Raw genomic sequence first — 22,943 nt, forward strand, 5'->3', positions numbered from 1 at the left:
GAAACATGTTCCTTCCTGAGCAGATAATTGCATGCCTTGCAGGTGTGTGAGTATAGGAAAATTTAGAAAGTTTTGTCACCCTCACGACTTATGCTATGCTATGACAATGACATGACCTATAGGACTTCAGGCAGCTTGAACACTGAAGGTAGTTCAAATTTTTGGATTATGTATATTTTTTCTGATACTAAGTCCTTTGTACTTAGACCTTGGTTCCCTTCCTTCCTGCTGAAGCTGACAGGCAGTACCAAAAACAATTCTTTATTTCTGCCCTCACTTCTGATGAGGTCCTTCAGTCTGTCAGGCCATTCTTTTCAAAAGCACATGTAGAAATCCAAGGTTTATGCTGTTTGTTTTAAGTTTATTTAAAAACCTCAAACAAACCAACCAAAGAAAAATGTAATAATTTTTTTTTTTTTTTTTTCAGAAATTAACCTTTCCACCCCAGTTTCCCTTGTTTTTTCTCCTTGGTGAAAAGTGATCAAATTATTTTTAAGGGAAAGACTTGTCTGTCCAAAACCAGACCACATATCCTCAGCCCAAAACTAAGGTGTGTGATTGCCTCTTGGAAATCAAACCAAATGCAATCCCTAATGAGCTTTTACAGCTCTATGTTTTACTGCATTCAAATCTTGTACTGGTTTATAAACATAACCTATTGATGTTGTCAAGAATATCTTCCAAACATTTTGTCCAATCTTTATTCTTAATAGCTCTTGTATAGTCTGCGCTACCACGTGCTTCATAGTTTCTCTAGGTCAGAGCAATTCAGCATTATATCTGACACCCACTTTGCAGTAATTTTGCCAGATGTAATGGTTGTGACAAAAAGAATTCTACTGTGAAACTCTGCATAGTGATAAAAGTACCTAACTGCTTCACAGCACTGTGTTTCAAAATAGGCTGGTTTGGCCAATGCCATAGAAAGAAAGCAAAAAGAGTCCATGTCTCTCTTTTTGTCTCTCTCCCTTTTGTCCTTCTGCCCCAGGTTTAAGTTGTTAAAACTGTTCCAGTCTTCATCTTAAGGAAGTGCCATTCTGTTTCCTCAGTGAGCAATGATGGATTTGGATTCATTAGAAGCAACTTTGCGCAGAGGGTTTACATTATTGTACACATGAGAGATAATAGGTGCAAGTGTGGCAGCCTGGATTCATACCTATAGCACAATGAGGAAAATACATCATAATTAAACAGAGAAACAATAATGAGCTTATTTCCCTCAGTGGTGTTAAGTTTTCACATATATTCATAGCTCAATCTGCGTGGTTGGACCCACTGGTTTGTTTTCCACCCATGTGCCTTGGCTGGTGAGAAATATGTTGGCTAGTGAGAGATTCTTTTGTCTGTCTTGCTACTCCGGTTCAAAACATAACTTCTGTTCCTTTAGGCACTTAGGGATTTTGCACTCAGAGGGATTGGATAATATCTACTGTACAGAGAAAGCTCCTGTGTGATCTCAGTAGAGAAGGACAGTGAAAATACAAACTCAACACATCATTGAAACCATCTTTGTGAAAGGCAGCCTGTGTTCATGTTGAACTGTGGCTCAAATGAAGTGTACATAGGCTGCTCCTGAATGGGAATTTGGGCAGCCTGATGTAATGAAAGATGTCCTGGCCCACAGGAGGGGGAATGGGCTAGATGATTTTTGGTGATTCCCTTCAACCCAAACCATTTGAGGATTCTATGGTTCATACTCAAATGTTTAGCAGACATTCTAATCATCAAAGTTTCACATCATTAGCTACCTGGATACTTGACTGGTGTCAGCATTCAGGAGGACAATTAGACAGACAGTGTATTGTATTCTAGTCAGTTGTTGCAGCATCAACTGAAAAGCTGGCTAGAGAAACTGGATGTCAGTTCTTACTATTGAGAATGGTTTACACTTTTTATGCAGGCCTTTGAACTTTTTCGGTGTTGTGTGTCATTTGGTCATGTTTGCATAAAAACAAATACATTGAAATCTCTTGTTACAGAGTATCTCTGATACACTGGGACAATTTCTAGTGAATAAAATCCTCTCCTGTAAGTCAGTGCCCTGAAGTTGTTCCTTCACAGGTGCAATTTTTTCTCCAATTAAGCCAAGAAGATTTCAGTAGCACAAAACCCCCAACATACTTACTTGTCTTGTATGCATTCATAAGGGTTGCAGTAGATTCATACACTGACAAGATTTTAAAAAAATGTTGGCTGTGCAGTGCTCATGGTCACAGTGTAGATGAGATATTGTCTGTGTTTTGGCTCTGCATTACACCAAGCTGACCCTTAGTTAATGCTGCAGAATTTTATGTCAGTGGTAATTTCTCTCAGCAGATTAATTGTCCATCCTGCTGGCATGCCTTTGCTTGGACTCTTAACTCTTGTATAGTGATTCAGAATTCATTAGCAGTGACTGACACAGTCACCAACGAACCTGCTTTTCCTCCCACTGCAGGAACTGATAGAGTTTCCTTTAAAGACTGGTGTTAGAGGAAGGCATTTTTTCAAGACAAGAAACTATTTGAATTTATGGCTGCATGTTGGTTAAATAAGCTCATGCCTAGGTCTGCCTTTCATTTGCAAAGTGGGATTTTGTCTCCATGTACTCTTGAATCATGAGTTGAAGTCACAAGAAATTACTGGGTCATTTTGTATTTAAGTGAAAAGTCTTTGTATGATCTTTCTTTTTTGACCTTCTGAGGTTATTGAATATATTCTTTGTTGCCTTTCTGCAACTATGAGGGAGAGAAATCTCTTTTAAATGAAAGATAAAATTCTTAATCTGAATCTTTGAAAAAAGCAACAAATAACATTGGACTTTGTGATACCATGGTAAGACTTGTCAGCAATTGCTGTAGCAGACATAGGAGAAGTGAGGAAAGGCTGGTCATGCTGGGCAGTGGATCATGTCTTTTGGAGGACACTACGCACCTGAGGTTGGAAGTGCTACAGAGTGCTATGGATTTAAGCAAATAATCAAAACATTTCTTTTGCTGAGGATTATTTATAATTGCAATTTAACTCTGCTTCTTTGCTGGTAGTGTTGGCCTTCCCATTAGAGCTTTGAAATTTATTTAAGGAAGACTTGTGATAAATTTTGTGTAGTTGCACAGGCCACATACCTTTTCTCCTTTTTCCCTTCTCCTCTTCCAACTCAAAGCAGAATTCCTGCACATTCAGTTTCCATCCTGTCAGCAGTGACAGCTGCTCTGTGCCCTGCTGACTCTGTATGTCTTTGAGAAGTTCTGCTTCAGGAGTTGTCTCTTCCGTTGCCAGGCATGGAAGTGCCTCTGCTGTGGAGATGGTGTAGTATACAAGTCATTTTATTTTTATCTTCATTGAAATGCAGCTGGGACTAGGCATGAATGCACTGAAAGGTCTTGGAAATGGAAACATCTTTCTGTGACTGGTATAATGTGCCTTTCTGATTGAGAATTGGAGGAATCCATCTTGCTTTTTAAACATCCAATTCATTATTGCTGCTGCTGTGAATTTCATTTGTACATCTCTTTCAACATATGGACTGATAAACTGCATCCTGCTTAGCAAGAGGGTAGAGATTTATTTTTTGCATCATGGTTGAATGTTGTTCAGGAGTGATTAGCTATTGAACAGCACATGCTGGCTAGACTGGAAAAAGATCTGATGATCTTCTCTGAACATTCAAGGACTGCAGGTAAGCCGTGTGTACCAAAAAACCCAGCCCCCCCAAAATCCCAAACATTGCACTATGTGCTCAGAGTTTCACCTTCAGGCGTCAGTTTGACAGCAAATGCTGCCTGGTTCTTTTTGTCTGAAGATGATTTTACTAAATGAGATAGGCTTAATTTCTAAACTTTATTGAAATGTTAAGATTAGTCCAGGGCTTATGCCCTTTCTACAACCCACTAAAATTGTTTGATTGGTAGCACATGGCTGTTAATTTGGGGGGAAGTATGTTCTACTCTACGGCAGATGGATGTATGTCTCATAGGAGAGCAGGCCATTTTACAGCTTACAGGCAAGGTTGTTCTGCAATAATGTGGGAATAGTTACCCACAAATATGAATGTATTTGTCTTTTGGTGTGTTTTTGAGGTAGGAACTTCTGTTTAAAGTCAACCACCACCACCATTTTAATTGAGCAGCTTTTGGGCATTGTTTGGCTTATACAGAGAAAAAGGAGCTGCAATTATAATAACACACACTGTAAAAGAAACAGAGGCAAATGATAAAACTTCATTGAGCTCTTCTGGTCAGGTTGATTAGACCTGTTTCATCAGATTATGGTAATTCAAATGCAGTGGCTGTTTAAGATGATATTTGGCATGTGTAAAGCACCTGACACAAGAGGATACTAAACACACAGACTCTTCGTTAACAGATAAAACTCTCAAACTTTCTGAAGGAAAACATCATGGCAGCGGACATAACCCTGATTAACCTTTCTACCAGCAATTAAATTGGTATATAAATTTGCTGTGAATTCTTGCATATCTTTGTGAGCCTTGCATAGTGTTGAGCACTCTTCTTCTGATGCTACAGATTTTATTCTCTGTAAACAGGAATTCTCCACTGACTGTAATGTAAATTACAAGGGCATGTTTCATTGTGAAGAACAAGTTATGAAAATATCTGTCAGAAATAATTACAGTTGATCCTGCTGTCAGGCAGGAATATAGATTGGATCATTTACTGGTGTCTTCCTCTGCAGTGTTTTTTATAGTGCTGTTATCAGGAATATCAGAATCTAACTCAAAATAGTGGTAAAGTCACTTGTAAGGGGAAAAAAAAAGGAAAGGAAAGGTTATTGATCTTCTACTCTTGACTTTACACAGTGGTTTGTGGCACAGGCTTACTTGTGCATGATGGTGTAGAAAGCAGAGTATGATCACTGATACAGTTTTTTGAAGGTGCAGAGATTCTTGAATGTACAAATCCTGGTTTTTTTCACTGTCATTTAAGGGTGTCTTAAGACCTCAAACAGCAGTTTGCTCCTTTTGAAGTTTGTGTCCTAAATCAGATGTGGCACATAGTACAAGCCTTTGTAGGAACCTAAGGACACCTGGAGGTAAATGTGCCCTGTGATGGTCTGAAGTGTGTATTTTGCCAAGTCGTCCATGAAAGTGACATTTAAGTATCCCATAGAATGAGTAAATGGGAGAAGCTGCAAGGCTATTGATTGCCCTTGTCCTCCCTCCCCCGTTCTACAGATTATGAGACCTGCTACAGTTGTTCAGAGCAGCAAGGTAAAAGAGAAAGATGGAAATGTATGGTTGGCAGGTGGGCTGGTAAACAGCTCCTGTAATTTCATGAGTTTGATAGAAAATGAAGTGTTGCTATTATTCTTGAAGAGTGGACAGCAATACATCTTTCTAATGTACCCTTTCCTTACAGATATGCAGCTGATAAGATTTTATTGATTTTCTCCCTTAAATTTCTACTCCTGATTACTTCAACACTGATGTTTCAGTGCTTTTCATTTACCTCTCCTCAAAAAGTTTATTTATTTCTCTAGATCAGGAGTTGTCCTTTTCACACAAGTCTTCAAGTTTGTGCAGAAAGAAGATCCAGGACATGGACTCCTTAAACTTGTCTAATGGCACACTTAAGGAGTAATGTAGTTCTCTTTTGTTTGCCCTTTGAAGAGTTCTCTATACCTAAAGGACCGCAGCAACAGAAATGTTCTCTGCCACTGACAGGTATCACAGTATCTGACTATCACAAGGCATCACAGTGCCCTCCAGGCTTTTTTAATCCAACAGACTATGGCAGTGCATGAAAGGACTGGCCTTAGAAAAGCTGCAGAGGGTTTAAAAAAACCCAGCTGCTCTAATGAGAGAAAATCTCTGCTGTTTTGACTTGGAGTGTGGTAAAATGGAGCAAACAGCCCCAAAATGAGCTAACTGTCCCAAATCAGACCAGCTCAGGCTTCCTTAACCCTGCCTGTCTTTAACTCCTTTAACAGCTGTCTTCCACTGGGACAGAGGTGAAACTTCGACAGACCGCGTTTGTTGAGCAGTGGTCCCCAGATTTGCAGCTCTCCCCGGGAAGACCTCAGAACAATTACAAGTGTGTCACCTGGACAAAATGTAAAACCTCGCTGTCAGACTATCCTATCCCTGGTAAGGCATCTAAGGCCACCTAATTTCTGATGAAAACAAGCTTGATAAAAAGGAAAGTAACCTGTAAAATAAGGGGACTACTAGGAGATGTTATGTGTTTGTGAAATGTTTGCATTAGGCTGTGATGAGCATACTGTAAAAATTGCATGCAAAGTAATAGGAAGAAAACTAGTCCAAGAAAATAAATGCTTTCTAAAGATGTTCTGTTTGTTGGTTTTCAATATTGTTTTTAGTCTTCCTTCTCTGGGAAAGAACTGGTTGTTTGACCGTAGATTCATTTATGAAAAACTCCTGTATGTGTCATGACAGAGCAGGTTTTGATTTGCAGAGTCAATGAATCCTGGAAAAAATATTGAATGAAAATGAGGTACAGATGACAGCTCTAAGCCTGGACAGCATGGGGAGGTAGACTTGACCTATTTAGCACATTTTACAGTGAAGTTTTACCATTAAATCTAATTCTAATATTATTTCTCCTCTGTAGGAATGACTGTGCAGCTGTGGATCCTGTGAAAAGCATTATGCACATATTTATCTCTGTGGTCTAGAGAATATTACACATAGTCATATTCCCTTTAGGCCTGTATTTAATTTTTTTCCAAAATCAGAGTCTCAATACACTTGTAAAATTCTCTGTGTAGTATGGATGTGTGGTATTAAGTAGAATAATAGTGTAAATGTTAATATAAAAGACAAGTTTGCAGTACTCGATACAATGTGACTGTTCTTAGGTCATCTTTGAGTGCCCATGAATTAATAAAAGATTATTAATTGTTAAAATGTGCTAAACTAGTAAGAAGGACTCAAGATAGTTCTGAATGACATTCTGTGTTAATTTGCTAAGCAATGCTGAGAGCAGCTGCAGAAAATCACAAAGCATTCTTTTATCTTATGTAGCCTTTTTTTTTCCTCCCCTTGGTGAATGGTTTACTTAGTTCAGGTTGGTTTTTTCTTTGTGATCCTTTTAGTTTGATAAACATAGTCAATTGAATTCATGATAGGATGAGACTGGGTAAACCCAGTTTCCTAGGAACTGATCCTACTGGAGGTACAACTGTTGGCTGCATTTTAAGTGGATGCACGGGCAATTGGAATAAATGAGGATTTTAATGTTTGAGCTTAAGGCTCTTTTCCAACCTTAAAGATTCTCTGACTCTATTTCCATTTCTGGGTCCCCAGTATGTCGTGTTAAGATGACCTGCCGTTAAACAATGCTTGGCTGTTGCTGGAGAGGGGGTGTTGATGCTGCTCCAGCTGTTCTGCCTGCCAGCCCTCTCAGGTCAGCTTGGGAACACCAGTGCAGAGCCATTAATTTTGATGGGAACAGCACTGTCATAATGTTGAGGTCTGTTCATACCTGTCTAGAGAGGTTAGAGAAGAGACAGAACTACTCATGAATCTGTGTTATGGAAGAGTTGATGGCAACTCAAAATGCAAGACAGACCCAAGATGAGCTTATTAAGACTTCCATGCTCTGACTAGATTAGTACAAGAAAAAAACTTTGTTCCCTTTTCACTTTGTGTCTAGTGAAACCTTGCTCAGAACCAGGGTTCTCTAACATTCCCAGCAACAAACCAACAGCAAGAAGTCACTGGAGTGGTGGAGTTGGCAGTTTATGGCTAAAGACAGGAGGGTTAAGGCTGAAGCATGCAGCCTCCATGCCTCCCCAGAAGTAATTTCTTGTACATTTTCAGTTGTTTCTATGTGCTTGGTAGGAAACAAAATGAGTCCTCTTCTCTGAGATCATAGTCTCTGTTGGCTAGACGTACAGGGCTTACATTTCCAAGGAAGTCAGTATTTACATAGCTTAGGTGTAATAAACCACTGAAGTTCTTACTATACATGACTCAAAATACTTTAAAGTGTGCAGAAGCTGTGCAAATTCTTTATGTCTTAGAACTGAGGACAGACAGCACACTTCAGCACAGGGACTTTTTCAATATGCTATACTGGATACTGAAATCCTGTCATTCACAAAACGTATCTATTTCACATATCTAGTCTGCCAAACCTGTTCCATTCAGTTAAGAATTTTTTGGTGTTCCTTCCGTTAAGAATTTTTTGGTGTTCCTTGAGACACAGATTTACATGGTCAGAATATAACAGTATTCTTGAATCTTCTTCTTTTCAAAGTTAGTATCTTCAGCTTTAAATTATGACTAAATGCTACCTGCAGATAAAATGTTGCTGTTAGTCCGATTGCCTGAGAGATTGTGAGAGGAAATTGAAATTGAACACAGTTTTGGGGGAGGACTGAGGTAGGACGAGTTGCAACTCAGAGCAATCTGCTGAAATGATTCCCTCTTGTTCTTTCAAAAAATGTGTTTCATTTAAATTACATAGCATGGGGCACTGAGCCCCTGAGTGAGCAAAGCAAAGACAGCTGGCACAAGGGATTAATAGTGATGCTTCTTTATTGCAGAGGTTTGGCCCTGTAATTTAGAGAAACAGGCCAGAGTCATGAGAAGGAGCATTTTCCCTGCTGTTCTGTTGAGGTCAATAAGTGGCATTTTTGCTGATTGAGTTTCAGTTTTGGAAAGTGTCTGAATAGTTTTGTTTATATTGTATATAACGCACATATCTATGTGTATTTGTGGAAAATCAATAATGGTATAAAATGCTTGTCTTCAGTTTTCACTCCTTTTCTGTAAATCAGGGATGAAATGTTTTTACAACATTGTGTCTCACCAGATGTCTGCTGCAGTGAATTTGTTGGACTCATTAAATATCACAGAGGACAAGATGCCCATAAATTCACTCAAATGAATTAATGAACAGTTAAACCACTAAAACCCGATTTTCTCTGTGTTTCTTTCTCCTGATTAATTACCCTTCCAAAAGTGATTCAATGCTGAAGGACGAACAGACAAACTTTATTCCATTAGGGGGGGGAAAAAAAAGCGCTAAAACTTTCATCCTGCTTAGCAGTGTCTGCAAAAATGGCAGAGTTTACCCTGAGATGCTGCAGGACAGGAGCTGTCTCAGCCTGCCCAGTTTCCAGTGCCCTGACAGTCACCTACAGGTACCCTTCACCGGAATTGCAGTGGTTCAATGTGGCACCTTTCAGATGTGCTCTCTTGTAAGGCAGGAGGGCTGGAACTGCGCTGGTACCACTCAACAAAGGGTTTGTTAGGTAACAAATGGCAGCCCAATATAAAGTTTGGAACAAGAAAATAGCAGTGGTAGTTAACCAAATTTCAAGCATCTCATGGTGACCAGTCTGGCCAGTCCTTATTTATTGTTGTAAGTATCTCACAGTGTTATTATATTGAGGATTTTTTCATAATGCAAACAAGCTTAATGAAAGTTGAATTTTTCTTCAGTGGATGCATTACTGCTATATAAAGCTGTGGCATTTAGAACTCTACTTTTTTTAGTCATGATTTAGATTTAGTTATGGTGGTCAGCTTGGGCCAAAAAAAACTCAGAAGACCCTTTTAGTGTTAGCCACAACTAAAACCTAAACAAAACCCTCAGACCTCAAACAAAAACCAAAGGAAAGATACACAAACAAAATATATTGTGAAAGTAGCGTCTGCTTTGATAAACAATGCATTTTCCAAGATTGTTATTCAAGCTGATGGGCTACTGAGATTTAAAAAAAAAAAATTTTAAAAAATCCAGTATTATAAAACGCCTTCTTGCGAGGTCCGAATCTGATGTAAGATTTTATCTTTTGCTTGTTGTAAGGCTCCAACTTGTGTATTGGTAGTTGTAGGTAATTAAATGACACAAAATCTAAGCCTTCTTCTTTGTCATGCCCTAAGGAACAGAGTATTGAGGACATAGAGGATCAGGGGGGACTGATAGAAAGTCTTTGTAGTCATGAAAAGAGGTAGGGGCATGGTTACTTTTATAGCCACACTTACAAAGGGCTTTAAAGGCTCATCCTGCTTCAGAAATGTCATGTTCCTTTTCCTGTATCACGTCATCATTCACAAATTTCTACCCAGCCTAAGTTAAAACTCCCTGTCATTCAAAAGAACATGAAATCTGTTATTATTCATGTATCCATTTGATTTCACACCAAAACCCAGAAACGTGTTGTAGGAAAAAGAAAAGTTAGGCAAAAAATATTATAAAAATACAAGATTTCACAGAGAAATATATCAGTTTATTCAGCTGCTCATTTCTACTCCAATATGTTTGGATTCAAAAAGGAAATGCAAAAAGAAAGCACTAGGCTATGCAAGCAAAATTGGATTTTGTTCCTTTGTTTCTGGGAAACAAGGATGGGTTTCTCTGGAGCCTTCCTTAGCAGAAACACAATCTTCCTTAACTTCTGGGTTTTTTTAGGAATTTGACCTTTCCTGTTTATATTAATTTTCAGCAGGTGGATTAAGGCCAAGCATCCAAGCCACTATTCCTGAATGAACATAAAATTTATTTTCTAGTGCCTTTGGTTTTTTTCTTTCTCAGATGTGTATGGAGGAACTCCTGAGGTCTTTACAAAAATACCCTGTTTTTATAGAGCATCTAGATCCTACTTTTGCCTGGTGCACTGGAGAGGGGAGAGGTCTAAAATGTGTGGTTTTATCACCAGGTTTGCAATAAGCAGTCAATTACCTTGGAAATACATTTACTATGCACATTATTGCAAGGGGTTTATGTAGCATAGGGTGTGAAAACTATCCTGTAGTCTACAGGAGGCTGGAAACCATTTGAAGAAAATTTCATGTCTAAATCTGTCTATTTTTCATGGCTTGAGTCATTTTTGTGCACAGCAGCTCTGTGGCATTCATTGCATGTTGCAGTAGCTCACGCTACCATTTTGAAATGGAGAAGAGGAATCAATCAGCTGTTTCACAGTGGGATAATTCCTTGCAAATGATGTCAGGTCAGTTGGATTTAAGTTGATTTATCTTATGTTTAGTGTCTATGGGAGAAGGAAATGATAGTGGAAAACAGTTAGGGTCAGTCATATCTGATTCTCTGAGCATCTGTTCTTGTTTAGGAGGCAGGCTCAAACTAACTTATGGCACAGGGAATTGGTGTCTTTCAGTGCAGTGTTTGCAGCTTGGCGCTGGAAAACAGGCAACAGAGCTTTCTGGACATGTGGCCTTTGAGAGGTTCAAGAGAACAAGGAAATGTACAGACATATTTTATATATTCATGTTTTTAATAATATTTCATACTTGTTTAAAAGTCTAGAAGACAGCAACAGAGGTAAAGAAAGCAAGGTGCGGTAGCTCCTGCCTACCTCAGGAGAGTTTACATTTGTAGTTGGAGTATAGAAGCACCAGGAGGTGACTCCAGCTACCTTCACATTTGCTGGTCTGTCCCTCGCTCAAACGGCAATTGCCTTCTTGTAGTGCATAATTCCTTGCATCCTGCAAGAAGAGAGCTAAGTGTAATTGGGATTTTAGTGTCCAACAGATGTTTCAGAGACAGAAAATGATCCCCTGCTGAGCCCTTGATAAAGTCTGCCACCCCAAAAAATACCCATGGTAAAGTCCTGAAACCTTAATCCCAAACTCTAGAGCTCTAGCATATGACCGAGTTCTACTTTTTTTTTCATTCATGTTTACATTTCTAGTTTAGGACAGTGAATGCCAGTGCTCCAGTGGGGCTGTGCAAGGGCTGTGCTATGCTTTATGAGCATAGGCCTCCACTGAGACTAATGCAAAGCTGCACCGTCCCCATGGGAGCTCTAGGAAGCATTTATGCCTTGGGCACACACACTAAATGGTTGGGATTTTCCTAGAACAAAAAGGGCATTTGGGTTTATATCTCCCATAAGAGCTTTCTCTTCTTCAGATGACCATGAGCATTACGAACACGTGTAAGGGGTGTGACTATGATTGCTGCTGATCTGATAGCTTGTGTGCACAAAGCTTTGCAGAATGTGCAGTGTTTGTCCACTCCAGGCTTGTAGTCTGACTGGGATGGATATCAGGCAGATGGGTTAATGATTTATAAGGAATAGAACTGATCAAGTGTGAAGGGCTGGACAAAATGAAGAATATTTATCTTGCTATTTTCTTGTGAGCCTAAAGAAAGCTTGGCACTTTAGATATCAGAAGGTTTCTAGCTGTGGAGGAGCTCTGGTGATTGAGTCACAGCTGAAAAAGTAGCCAAAATCATAGGAAGAGCAAGCTATGGATTGTAGCATTTTAAAAACTACGTAAGAAGGTTCTAAAAGGAAGAGCCTGAGAATTACTCTTGCACTTACATTTAGGGAGTCAAAAGTAGGATACATTTGTGTCCCTGTACTTCTTAAATTTTTTAGTATAAGTATTCATGTGAAATATACGTTTACCCTTTTTATGTCAATGTACTTTGCGATATTCATCTTGGGTAGTCCAGTCCAAATTCTTTCAAAGTAATACATAAAATTCTCATTTAGGTTTTCCTTTGGTCTTTCTTTCCATGGCACTTCCTTGCATTACTTGCCACAGAGTTCTGGTGGTGAAGACTGTCTCAAGGATGCTCAGCTTGTTCTTGCTGGGGTATACCTCACCTTATTACTGGTAGTGTTTTGGGGGAGAGGGGAGAGTTCCTCAATCCATCTGGTGTGCCCAGGTAAATTAAGCTTGTTCCTTTATTGTCCATAGCCCCCTTGCCTTGCTGGGCCAGACACCCATAGTTGTTGCTGTTTGCCCCTTTTCCCAGCTGTGAGGGGAGCTGGGATACATGAAATAAGAGAGTTTCTAATGCCATGTCACATTTGAGTTACGTTCAGTACCTGTAAAAATCTTATTAGACCTTGCGCGTTTGTGGAGATTTTGAAAGCCTTTTATCCTTGTCTCTGAATCTTTGCTTCTCAGAAGAGTCAAATATTTCTGAAAGCTTTCCTCAGCATCACAAGAATGGGAGAGGCAGTCACCTGTTTGTCTAAAACGTCTGTGCTTCAGCTCTGCTTTAATCACTTCCTGCATTTCTGTGTAACTCTGAGGTCACCCATGCTTTGAAGTGGTGCTGTGGGCCTCTGCCTGGAAAAATCAATTCCAAATTGTTGTTTACCCATAACAGGGAGACTTTCCCTGCAGTCAGAAAGATGTATGAGCTAGTGTCTCTGTGTCTTAGAGGCAATGAGGAGGGAGGAATTATGCAATAGCCTGTTTTGGTTTCTGTTTTTTCTTTTCCCAAACCGTTTGTCTAGAAAATTGCAGACTTTGCCTCTTTGGCTCCTTTTTTTCCTCACCGAAGAAATTCCTATCCCCTGACTTTAACAAAGTCACTTTGTTCCAATGCTACAGAACAAAGGGAACCGAAGAGAAGAAATTACTTTCTTGTGGCAATTACCTTTTGTGTTTTAAAATGCTTTTCCTTGTTTTACTTTTATATAAGAACCTAAAAGGAGCATGACTTGGTTTTGATCACTCCTTACCTGTCCAGTCTAAGTTCACAAAACTGCAAATTTTTCCTAATGTGCTAGTTTGCAGTTATCTGTATAATAGGAAACTAACAATAGCCTTCATGATTCTGTATTTATGCATTAACCACCTACTGTATTTCTGGTTTTGCATACAGAAAAGCAAATGGCACTTGCAGCAACACCCCTAGGCAGCAGCAGATATGTTCTCTTTAAATAGCTCATCTCCCATTGTTTTGTGATACTCTGGAACTTTAACCATGTTCAGTGCATAAGTAATTATCATTATTATCCCTTATGCTTTGAAGAACTTTCACCCAGCATCATCTACAGCTAGACTGGAGCAAGGAAACACCCACTTCTGCTGGGTTTGTATCTGCCTAAATCGAAGGGGTCTTTCTTCAGCCATTCTGCATTGGCATGACACATTCTAAACAACAGCAGCATAAGTGAATGGCTACAGTCCAGCAGTAGGCAAGCTGTTCTTTCCAGACAGTTACTGATCGTCAGAAACACAGGGTATTTTCTTACTCCATTAACATTTTTTCCCCCCTCATATATTTAGGGTTTTAATCAAAAGAAGCCATAAAGTATCAGCATATTTTCTGTGTTTTGTAAAACAATATGTAACTGCAGTTTGATATTAACAGCTTTCAGAGAATTTGCAATAAATCCTGCTTGCATCCTGGAGATGAGTTGTTCTAGCAGTGTTTTGTTATGCGAGTAATTAAAATTTGCAAATGTTAAAGCTTAGAAGGGGGAAAAGCTTTTCAGAGGCAAATGAGTCAGTATTTTAATTGTTTGAGAAATAAGCTGTTTTGTAGCTGCAGAATTTACAGTGTAATCTGCTCATGGCCACAGCCTTGCACTCCATAACTAAGCTTCTTACATTTTTTAGAGTAAGCATGTTTTTAGTTGTGTGGCTACTGTATTAAAATGTAAATACGGACCAAGGCAGGGATTGAGCACCCTAACTTTGCAAATGAATGAATGAATAATTTTGATTAGAAAGTTAAGATTGTAGGTGTCCTGAGGTCCCTTCCAAGGTGAGTGATTTTTTTGGCTCGGTTCCTGAATAACCTTGAAGTGTGAATTAGCGGGCTCAGTTCAGTGGCCAATTACACAGTCCTTTTAAAGTCGTGATGATAAATACAGATGTTGTAGCTGAGCAAGTTATTCCACAGTCCTGAACAGCTTTTCATATCTCCATCATGCATACTTCGATGCAGCAAAGATGAGCATTGGTAGAATGTAATAAAGTTTTTATCGAATAAGTAAAAGCATGGCTAAATATGATTTTGGTTACATAATCTTTTCCTCTTAAGTGACTAAACCTGTCAATTTTTCCCCTAAATTAAATGAAACTGACAAAAATTGCTGTTTACTACAGTGCCACATAATTAGGATACCCTGAAACAGGACCTATAACAGGATGTAAGTGCCCTGCCCTTTCATATGGTTGTCCTAAAGTTAGAACTTTCCTTTGGGCTGGGATATTAATTCTTTTTACAAGCATGCTTCATTAATGGGGTGGTTGACATGTGTAACAGAGCAGCTTTTAAGAATGAGATCCAGTGGCCAACAGTTCAGCTAATCAGAAATTAATTCCAAAGTATTCAGACTTAATAAGTTTTTAAAATAAGATTTTAAAACCTTTTAAAACTCAAGGTTTTATTCAAATCTATAATTTTCTCAATTCTGCCTGATCCAGACAGTAATTAAGTATTTTTTCCTATGTATTCCATAAAATAGAGGTCATTTTCACCAGTCATAAAGTGCTATGGACATCTGTGTAGAAGGCAAATGTAACTGAATTTGAATTAGGTTTGGAGGTTGACTTGGGAGTGTATTAAAAATAGTTTTGATGTGATTCAGTACATACCTTCAGGCAGCTTTGCCACTGACATTTATCTAAGGAACAGCTTTATATTGATTTTATTTTTTTAATAGAGAAAAAAAAATTCCAAGAGGGCAGAATTTTTCATTCAGCTATGCTGAGACAGTTACCTCAATTTTTTATCTTTTTCTTTTTCCTGCCAAAACAGGAAAAATGCATTAAAAAAAAACCAAACAAAAACAAATCAAAAAACCACCTTGCTTTCACCATTGTGGTACAGGTTATCTTATGTGAGGCAGGCAGTGTTTTACTGTGCTCTTCTCTTTCTAATTAACTATTCTTCATTTTTTTTGCTGATAATAGTAGCTGAGGTCTTGCACACTTACTCCAGGTTCATCCTATGCAAATTCAGAGCTGCTTCCAACATCAAAGTTTAATTTAAAGTCTCTAGGAAGTGGCTAGGATTTATTCAGGTAGTGAAGATGTTCAGCTGCAAATGAAAAGATGGTATGAGAGACTATGACAAGATCATCATAAACTTTGACTAATTAATCTGCTGCATCTTGCAGGAGTAGGCTCTTTTCCTCATAATACCTGTTGATAACAGTAAGTATTACCTCTGGATGGGATATCTTGGGCTGTATAGCTTGGGCATTTAGACCAAATATACTCAGGTGAGAAATTCTGTCTCTTAACTGGCTGGAGAAAAGGTGAGAAGCTGGTAGCAAGACCAGACTTAGAGCTGATTTGTTCCTGTCTTCTTCATGTGAGCTGAGATCATTATGAATATCTGTTTATCAGTCCCTTGTCTTTTTGGCTTGTTTGGTCTTTTTTTCTTTCTTATATATTTCCTTTTCAGTGCTATTTAAATTTTTTTTCTTTCCTTTTCACTGTCTTTTCTCTTCCAGCTGTTTTAGAGCTACTTGCATGATTCTTGTGAATTTTAACATGCCATCCCTTCTCCTCCCAGCAGAAGATGATCTGCTTCTACTGGGATATAACCTTAATAATTACATTGTTCACACTACTGCTTTCCCTGGTTATTCCAAGAATAATTAAAAATGGGAGCGTAGGCACAACAGAAAAGCAGTATTTTGCAGTAGAAACACTCTCTTTGACTACTATTAATCCACTTACAAATTTCAGTTCATATTTATCCTCTGAGGTATCTTGAAGCTTCTTGTTAAGCAGTGGGTGTCTTGTTGCAGTGCTGTACATTAGATCTGAAAGAAAAAAGTTATATAAAAAAAAAGCTGACAAACCTAAAGATTTGGTCTCTGAAGTGAAGACCAATTTGATAGGATATTTGAACTTGTATATCCCTGTTATAACTGGCAGCAATTATACGAAAAATGTGGGCGAATTGCAGGACTTCTTTCTTGATCCAGCATCTTAAAGATGTCAGAGCCCACGTTTGAAATTCTGTAGGAGTTTGGGGATCAGACATTGCCATTCTCTGCTGGCACACTTTGTCATGCTGGGTGAATTTGTTCAGGTCTTCGTTAATTCCTACACTCTCGTTTACACAGAGCAGAATAGCCAAGTTTCAGTAAAGGAAAAATATAGTTACAGGAATTAGAACATTACTGGAAGCTTCAGGGAACTTATATTGTGGTGACAGTATGTATTTGCAGATGAAGGAGAGACAAATTCCAGTACTGGAAATGCCTGAAATTATTCAAACACATTTTCAAAAGAGGAAGCATTAATAATTTATTAATGTTAATCTTTGAACATTAGTGTTTTTAAAGGTTTTTAGAGTGACAACTGAATTGATCAATTGCCCCCTCTCATTGAATTAGGACAGGATGGGTTTTTTAAATAACTTTAACTGATGGTGCAATTTAATTTAATTTTTTTCATGCCCTGAATCTTTATGTTCATGAATGAAATGTAATGAGGTAGTAATAAATACTTTAATTCTCCTTTTGTAGAACAAGTAGAGAATGACAAGTTGGTGAAGATAAGGAGCACATTCACTGTACCCAATGTGTACATGCCATGTATTTGTGTGGCAATGTCAAACAACCGGAAATGCTGGATTTGATTACTTGATATGAATATATATTGCTTCCCCTTATTACTGAGATTATCACAATTGATGGGACTTGGCACAGATATTGGTGGATGTCCTGTGATTCTTTTACAGTCTTCCAGTTTGCAGCCACACTATACCAAGCTTAAATCTAGTGAAGTTTTGCATACAGGTAGTTCTTTCTAATTTATCTCCAGATGCCATTTGCTTCCTGTTTAAATTGGAACTTGCACCTATATATATATATATAAAATTAAATTCCATGTAGGGCTACTTTTTAAATTAGGAATTTAAGCATTTGTTTCCATTTTGTTTTGTTGTGGGGCATATAAATACCTCTCAGAGTGTAGTCTTGGGAGCATGGGAGGTGGTGAGAACAGCACCAGGGCTAGTTTGGGATATTAATTTCAAGTACAGCAACGCTGATTTAAATACAGATCAAACAGCTGCTGCAGATTTTCCTCATAAAGAACCTTGTTTCAGCCCTGGATGAGTGCATTTGATACAGATGGTTGTGATGTGGGGTGAGATGAGCAGCCCTGACTGCCTGGACTGTGATGAAGAAAGCAATATTGCAGCAGGGCAGCTGGCTCCTTCATCTCTCTGAATTAAAGAATTGCACGGAACTTTCTTGAGGATTGACATCAGCCTTCTGAACTTTCACAAAAAGTTTTAAACACACTGGGACAGGCTGAGGCACTATCCATTGGGCATGAGGGACTTACCTGGTGATTAGGGAATGCAGGGATGAGAAGCCCTCATGAAGGTATTTTCTCAAAAGAGAGTATGATGCTTTTCCCAGATTAAAGAGCTCAACACAGTGGGTGCAAGTGCTTAGGCTCTCCTTGGACCAGCACAGCAACAGCCCAGACCCCTCAGACTTGAGGTTTGCATCTCTTAGGCTTAAAGCAAACACAATCTCCCTGTCCATGATCCAGGAGCCACTTATGTGAAGGATAGTGCAGCCTGGGTTGAAAACAACACTCCTAGGCCAAAAGATTTAATCTGACTGGGCCAAATTGCTCAGACATTCCCTGGGTACCAATATCATACAGCACTGAGGGTGAGGAAAGAATTCATGGATGAGCAGAAAGGTTTACTGCAGGAGGCTATATTTCAGATCTGCAGCTACTGTTGGTTTTGTAGTCTGTTTTAACCGCTCTCATTGCATGGTTTCTCCTCTGCTCTCAGTAATTATATTAATAGTATTGATTTAATCCTTTCAGTCTTCAAAGGGCTGTTTGAATAATAATTAGAGAATCCTCCTGACAGATAACCGTTATTAAAAGTATAAAGTCCTTGTACAGAAAAGGAAGATTTCATAGGAACACTGCAGGTAAGGAGAAGTTCATGCCCAAAATTTGGACATGTCTTTAGTCCACATCCTGCTTTGCATAAGGAGTGAAGAAGAGGATGGCAAAGCAGAAGGTAGAGGCCAAGCCAGAGTGGATCCAGCCAGCAGTTTGCTTGTGGGCTGTGCCACTGCACAGCTCAGAGGATTTTCAGGATTTTCTTTATCTTGTCTTCATGGCTGCTTTCCTCCTGATTTTAGTGCCTCCTAGTTTTGTTTTGCCTGAAAGTAGATCATGTGTTTGCTGCTGAGTCTTGTATGTTTTTATGGGTTCTGGCATAGAGATACCTTGATCCTGATGAAGATTTGGGATCCAGCTGTGGCTTTTGGTGTTTCACAGACAGGTTTTCTCCCTGTGTTGCTACTGCAGTCTCTGGCTTCCCAGAATATTTTATTCTATCAGCAATGTTCTGTCCTCCCAGTTTTTCCCCCCTTGGGTGATTCCACTCAATATTGAAAAGGTAAAGTATCAGAAGTGGGATAAAGAAATATTGGATGTTTATGCTCGCATGTAAAGCTCCAATCCCTGGTGAGTGATGCTGTTTGTCTCAGTAGCTTCTTGTTTTATAACTGCTTTACGTTGTAACACAATTATCTCAGCATCAGGCCAGTTCTTTATTCTGACACTTCTTAAACATCTCTGGTGATGTTGTGTCAGCTCGCACCAGAGGAGACGTGATCAAGGAGATCTGCGCAGCTGAGTGCTAATCTATTTTCTGCCTGGAGGAATTAGAAGTTACATACATGTGTGATTACTTACAGGGCAGTGAAGGGAACCTTGTATGAATTCAATAAACACTTTAAAACATGAACCCAAGTCTGTTTTGTCCTGGGTGCACCTTTCTGTGCCATGGAAAGGTGGCATTCATTCTCATTGTTCAACTGGAGGAACTCAGCTCTGTAGAGATTATATTCGGTGTATCTCATGTGCAGAGGATTATAAGTATTGATCTAGGCCATTAAAACATATCATGCCTCTATTATTTTATAAGCATTAACTGCATACAAAGACAACATCATAAATTCTAAAATGTATTCCAGTTCATAAAACTCACCAGTCTATTGTTCTGCCCAGGGTGACTATTACCAGTCACAGTAATTCCTGCGGGCAGCTGAGGAGCTGGGTATGACTAGTAATGCATACATAATACAAAGTATGTCTTCTCAATGCTGTCACAGTAAATTCAGGGAGAAACCAAATTCCCACCATTTTCTTCCCTCTCTTCACTTTCCAGAATTAAACTCTGTCTTGAATGTGGTATGTTGTAGCTATTGATGTTTCAGTCATTGATTATTATAGCAATGTAAAGCATACAGCCAGTGAGTATATCTGCAGCATGACAGTGTAATTACCTGCTGGCTTTCCAGAAATCATTGGCAATATGGCTAATGTTAAAAGCTGCTATTTTTTTTCAGTTCCTTTTTTTTTTTTAACCCAACAAAATAACCCAAAATGTCCTTTCTTCTTTTTTGTTTTAATATAAACTATTATAAATCCTCTGTGGAATATGAGACTCTGGTAATGACTCAGTGGGCAGTGAGACAGGAATCTCAGACACTGTAATGTGATGCAGAAAAGGTCATAAACTTGCTTTCATAGCAGGATTATTCATGTATTCATTCATTAAAAATTAAACACATGTGGGAGCATGATGCATTGAAGCTGGCAAGCATTGGTGAACACTTTCTTGTATTATTGATCAATTGCTGTGAGTTGAAATTACTCCAAATTAAATCTTGTCTTATTTAATGCCATTTATACTTAGTTATTATATTTTATAATTTCATATTTTATATATTATATTATATTATATTATATTATATTATATTATATTATATTATATTATATTATATTATATTATATTATATTATATTATATTATATTATATTATATTATATTATATTATATTATATTATATTAATACTGTTAGTTGTTCCTACTGAAGACAAGTGCCATAAGTAGCTACATAGTTTGTCAGAATCACAACTATCTTTATGGAGCGATGGTTGGATGGTTGTTTTCTTTTCATTTTAAAGTCCTTACAATGAGTTCATATTTAACAGAAAAACATGAAGTTCTATATAATGTATCCAATTTTAGCTAAAAGTTGCTAGTTTTTTTCATTGTGCTGTTAACAAGTTTTTATTGTTGTTTTGTGTTTGGCTGGGGTTTTTGGGCTCATGCAGAAGAAACGATGAGCTTCAAAGTCTGGTGACATAGCTGCCTATCTCAGCCTGAAAACGTTGCTGTGGGTGTTTGTCATTGAGGTGCCATGCTGGAATGTGGCTAGGACAGGACTGGCTAGGCAGAGCTGGATCTGGTGCTGTGAATTAAAACAGCTGTAATGGGGTGCACAGGGAGGCCTGCCCTGTCTAGTGTAATCAGATGCCAGTATCAGATGCCTGGGAAATCCAGAAATAGGCTGAGCATGGAGTGGAAGACTGTGACTCAGGGGTGTCTTGAGTCAGGGGTGATATTTTTGAGGTTAATAGCCTTCAGTAGATTTCTTCTTATGTGAATTTGCCTAATCATATTAATGCTTATGTTGACTTCTGGCTTCCACAGCAACATGAGACAGGGAGTTTCACTGTGACAAAAGAGTGTATGAAGAATTATTTCCTATTGTTGGTTCTAACTCTGATAACATAACTTGATGCCACATCTTTTCTTTTATTTGGAAAAAAAATGGGGAGGGTGTTTTCCTTTTCATTTTTCAGTATGCCACTCATTTTATGGATGTCCAGCATATTTCCACTCAGTTCTTTTCTAGGCTCAAAAAATTTCTCCCCAGTCTGTGCAGTTGTTTTGTGTAAGGAATCTCTTTGTGCTTTGGACCCTTCTTACTGCCCTTTTCTGTAGCTTTTCTAGTGGTAGAATGTTAGGAGCAGAACTACATGGGATGTTCACAAAGTGGATGAATTTACACAGTGATGTAACAAGTCTTTCCACTTCTGTAACTTTCCTAATAGTTGTCAACTTAGGACTTGTATTTTCCTCCCCATAATAATAAATGTCTCCTATTCCCACATTGTTTAGAGCATTATTGATCTGATTTTTGTTGTTGTTGATGTAGGAATATGCAAGTGAAATGATAAACTTTGAATTAATGGCATCAGTTATTGTAAAGCTTTCCAGATGTAACCAAGTCAGATTTGGGGCCATAACCTTGACAGGCATTGGAAATAATTTAAAGCTTTTTTACAAATCAGTGTTACGACAATTCTGTTTTTCACAAGCTGAGTGACAAATCAGGTCGGTTTTAGAATCCAAATGAAGTTAGAGCTGCACTATACTTGCACATCAGCAGCCAGACACAATTTCTATGTCTACTTTTCTTTAATTGCAGGTATTTATGAGCCGCCATTTCTTGTATTATTGTGGTGAACCTATTCTGGATGTGAAGATTGCCTTTTGTCAGGTGTGTGTTCCTTACAGGTAAAACAAGGTACAGTATATACTTGTACTTCATTTTTGCAATACATGCTATAGTAAGAGAAAAACAGAAATCAGTTTCAGCCATTTAATGCAAGCAACTGCTTATAAAAATGAGAATAAATACCAAAGAAATAGAGAAATGCAGCACAAAATATTAGTTTTCTATTTACCCTCAAGTTTATTTTGTAATTTGTTCTTAATGATTTTTGATTTTGTTTTGATAAACTATCAGTTAATATTCTGAGGTTTTTTAGTGGAAAGTTATGGCATGGTTTTCAAACAGAAAAACTGCAAATTAAAACTGTTTTATTGTTCTTCTGAGACAGAGCCTTTTACATTGTAGCCTGTGACTATAATTTTTTGTTTACCTGTACTGGAAGTGAAGGAAGCATAATTAAAATTGTGGTGTTTGTCTCGTCTCCCATTGAACACCATGTGGTGTTGAGGTCCTGGAGCCATGAGACTCCACTAAAGCCAATTCTGTATTTCTACATCACCCTTGAAATTGTTTGGTCACAATGTATGGAAGCCCACAAAGCTGAAACTACATCTTTGCTGCAAAGGAAAAGATTACTGATTTATCCAGTTTTTGATTCTCTTGGTTGATTTAATTAACATATTTAGTTGCAAATCTGTGTGCATCATTTTCCTTTGATGCACACAAAAAAAGATGACTTTTTTGCTTACTTCTGAACAGTGTTTTGTGCTTGAATTCTGTCTCTTCATAGCTTTATGGGTTTTTGTGGGACAACAGTAATCTAACTAACTGGAGAGATACTAGGGACATTCTTCACTTTTTGAGGCTGAAAACAATGCTGCATTCTTAGAAATGAATTTATGATAAACACTATTTTTTTCTTTTATATTACATGTGGAGTCAAAG

General features: G+C 38.2%; 1 protein-coding gene across 4 annotated transcripts in view; it reads left to right on the forward strand.

Moving 5' to 3' along the window:
• Positions 1 to 22,943, forward strand: part of MAPK10 (mitogen-activated protein kinase 10) — a 169,351-nt gene that overhangs the window by 69,039 nt on the left and 77,369 nt on the right. For 3 of the 4 annotated variants that reach the window (XM_088056417.1, XM_088056420.1, XM_088056419.1), the window contains exons 7-8: positions 5,929 to 6,085; positions 21,972 to 22,043. In XM_088056417.1, coding sequence (XP_087912543.1) covers positions 21,978 to 22,043 — 66 coding nt within the window. In that variant the 5' untranslated portion in view covers positions 5,929 to 6,085; positions 21,972 to 21,977. Of the gene's footprint in view, positions 1 to 5,928; positions 6,086 to 21,971; positions 22,071 to 22,943 lie in introns of all 4 variants that reach the window. The other variant, XM_088056418.1, reaches the window with a different exon arrangement.

The sequence above is a fragment of the Pseudopodoces humilis genome, chromosome 6 (genome assembly GCF_049639895.1).
Source record: "Pseudopodoces humilis isolate 2021_Gansu_Grassland_sample_001 chromosome 6, ASM4963989v1, whole genome shotgun sequence".
Classification (NCBI taxonomy): Eukaryota; Metazoa; Chordata; class Aves; order Passeriformes; family Paridae; genus Pseudopodoces; species Pseudopodoces humilis.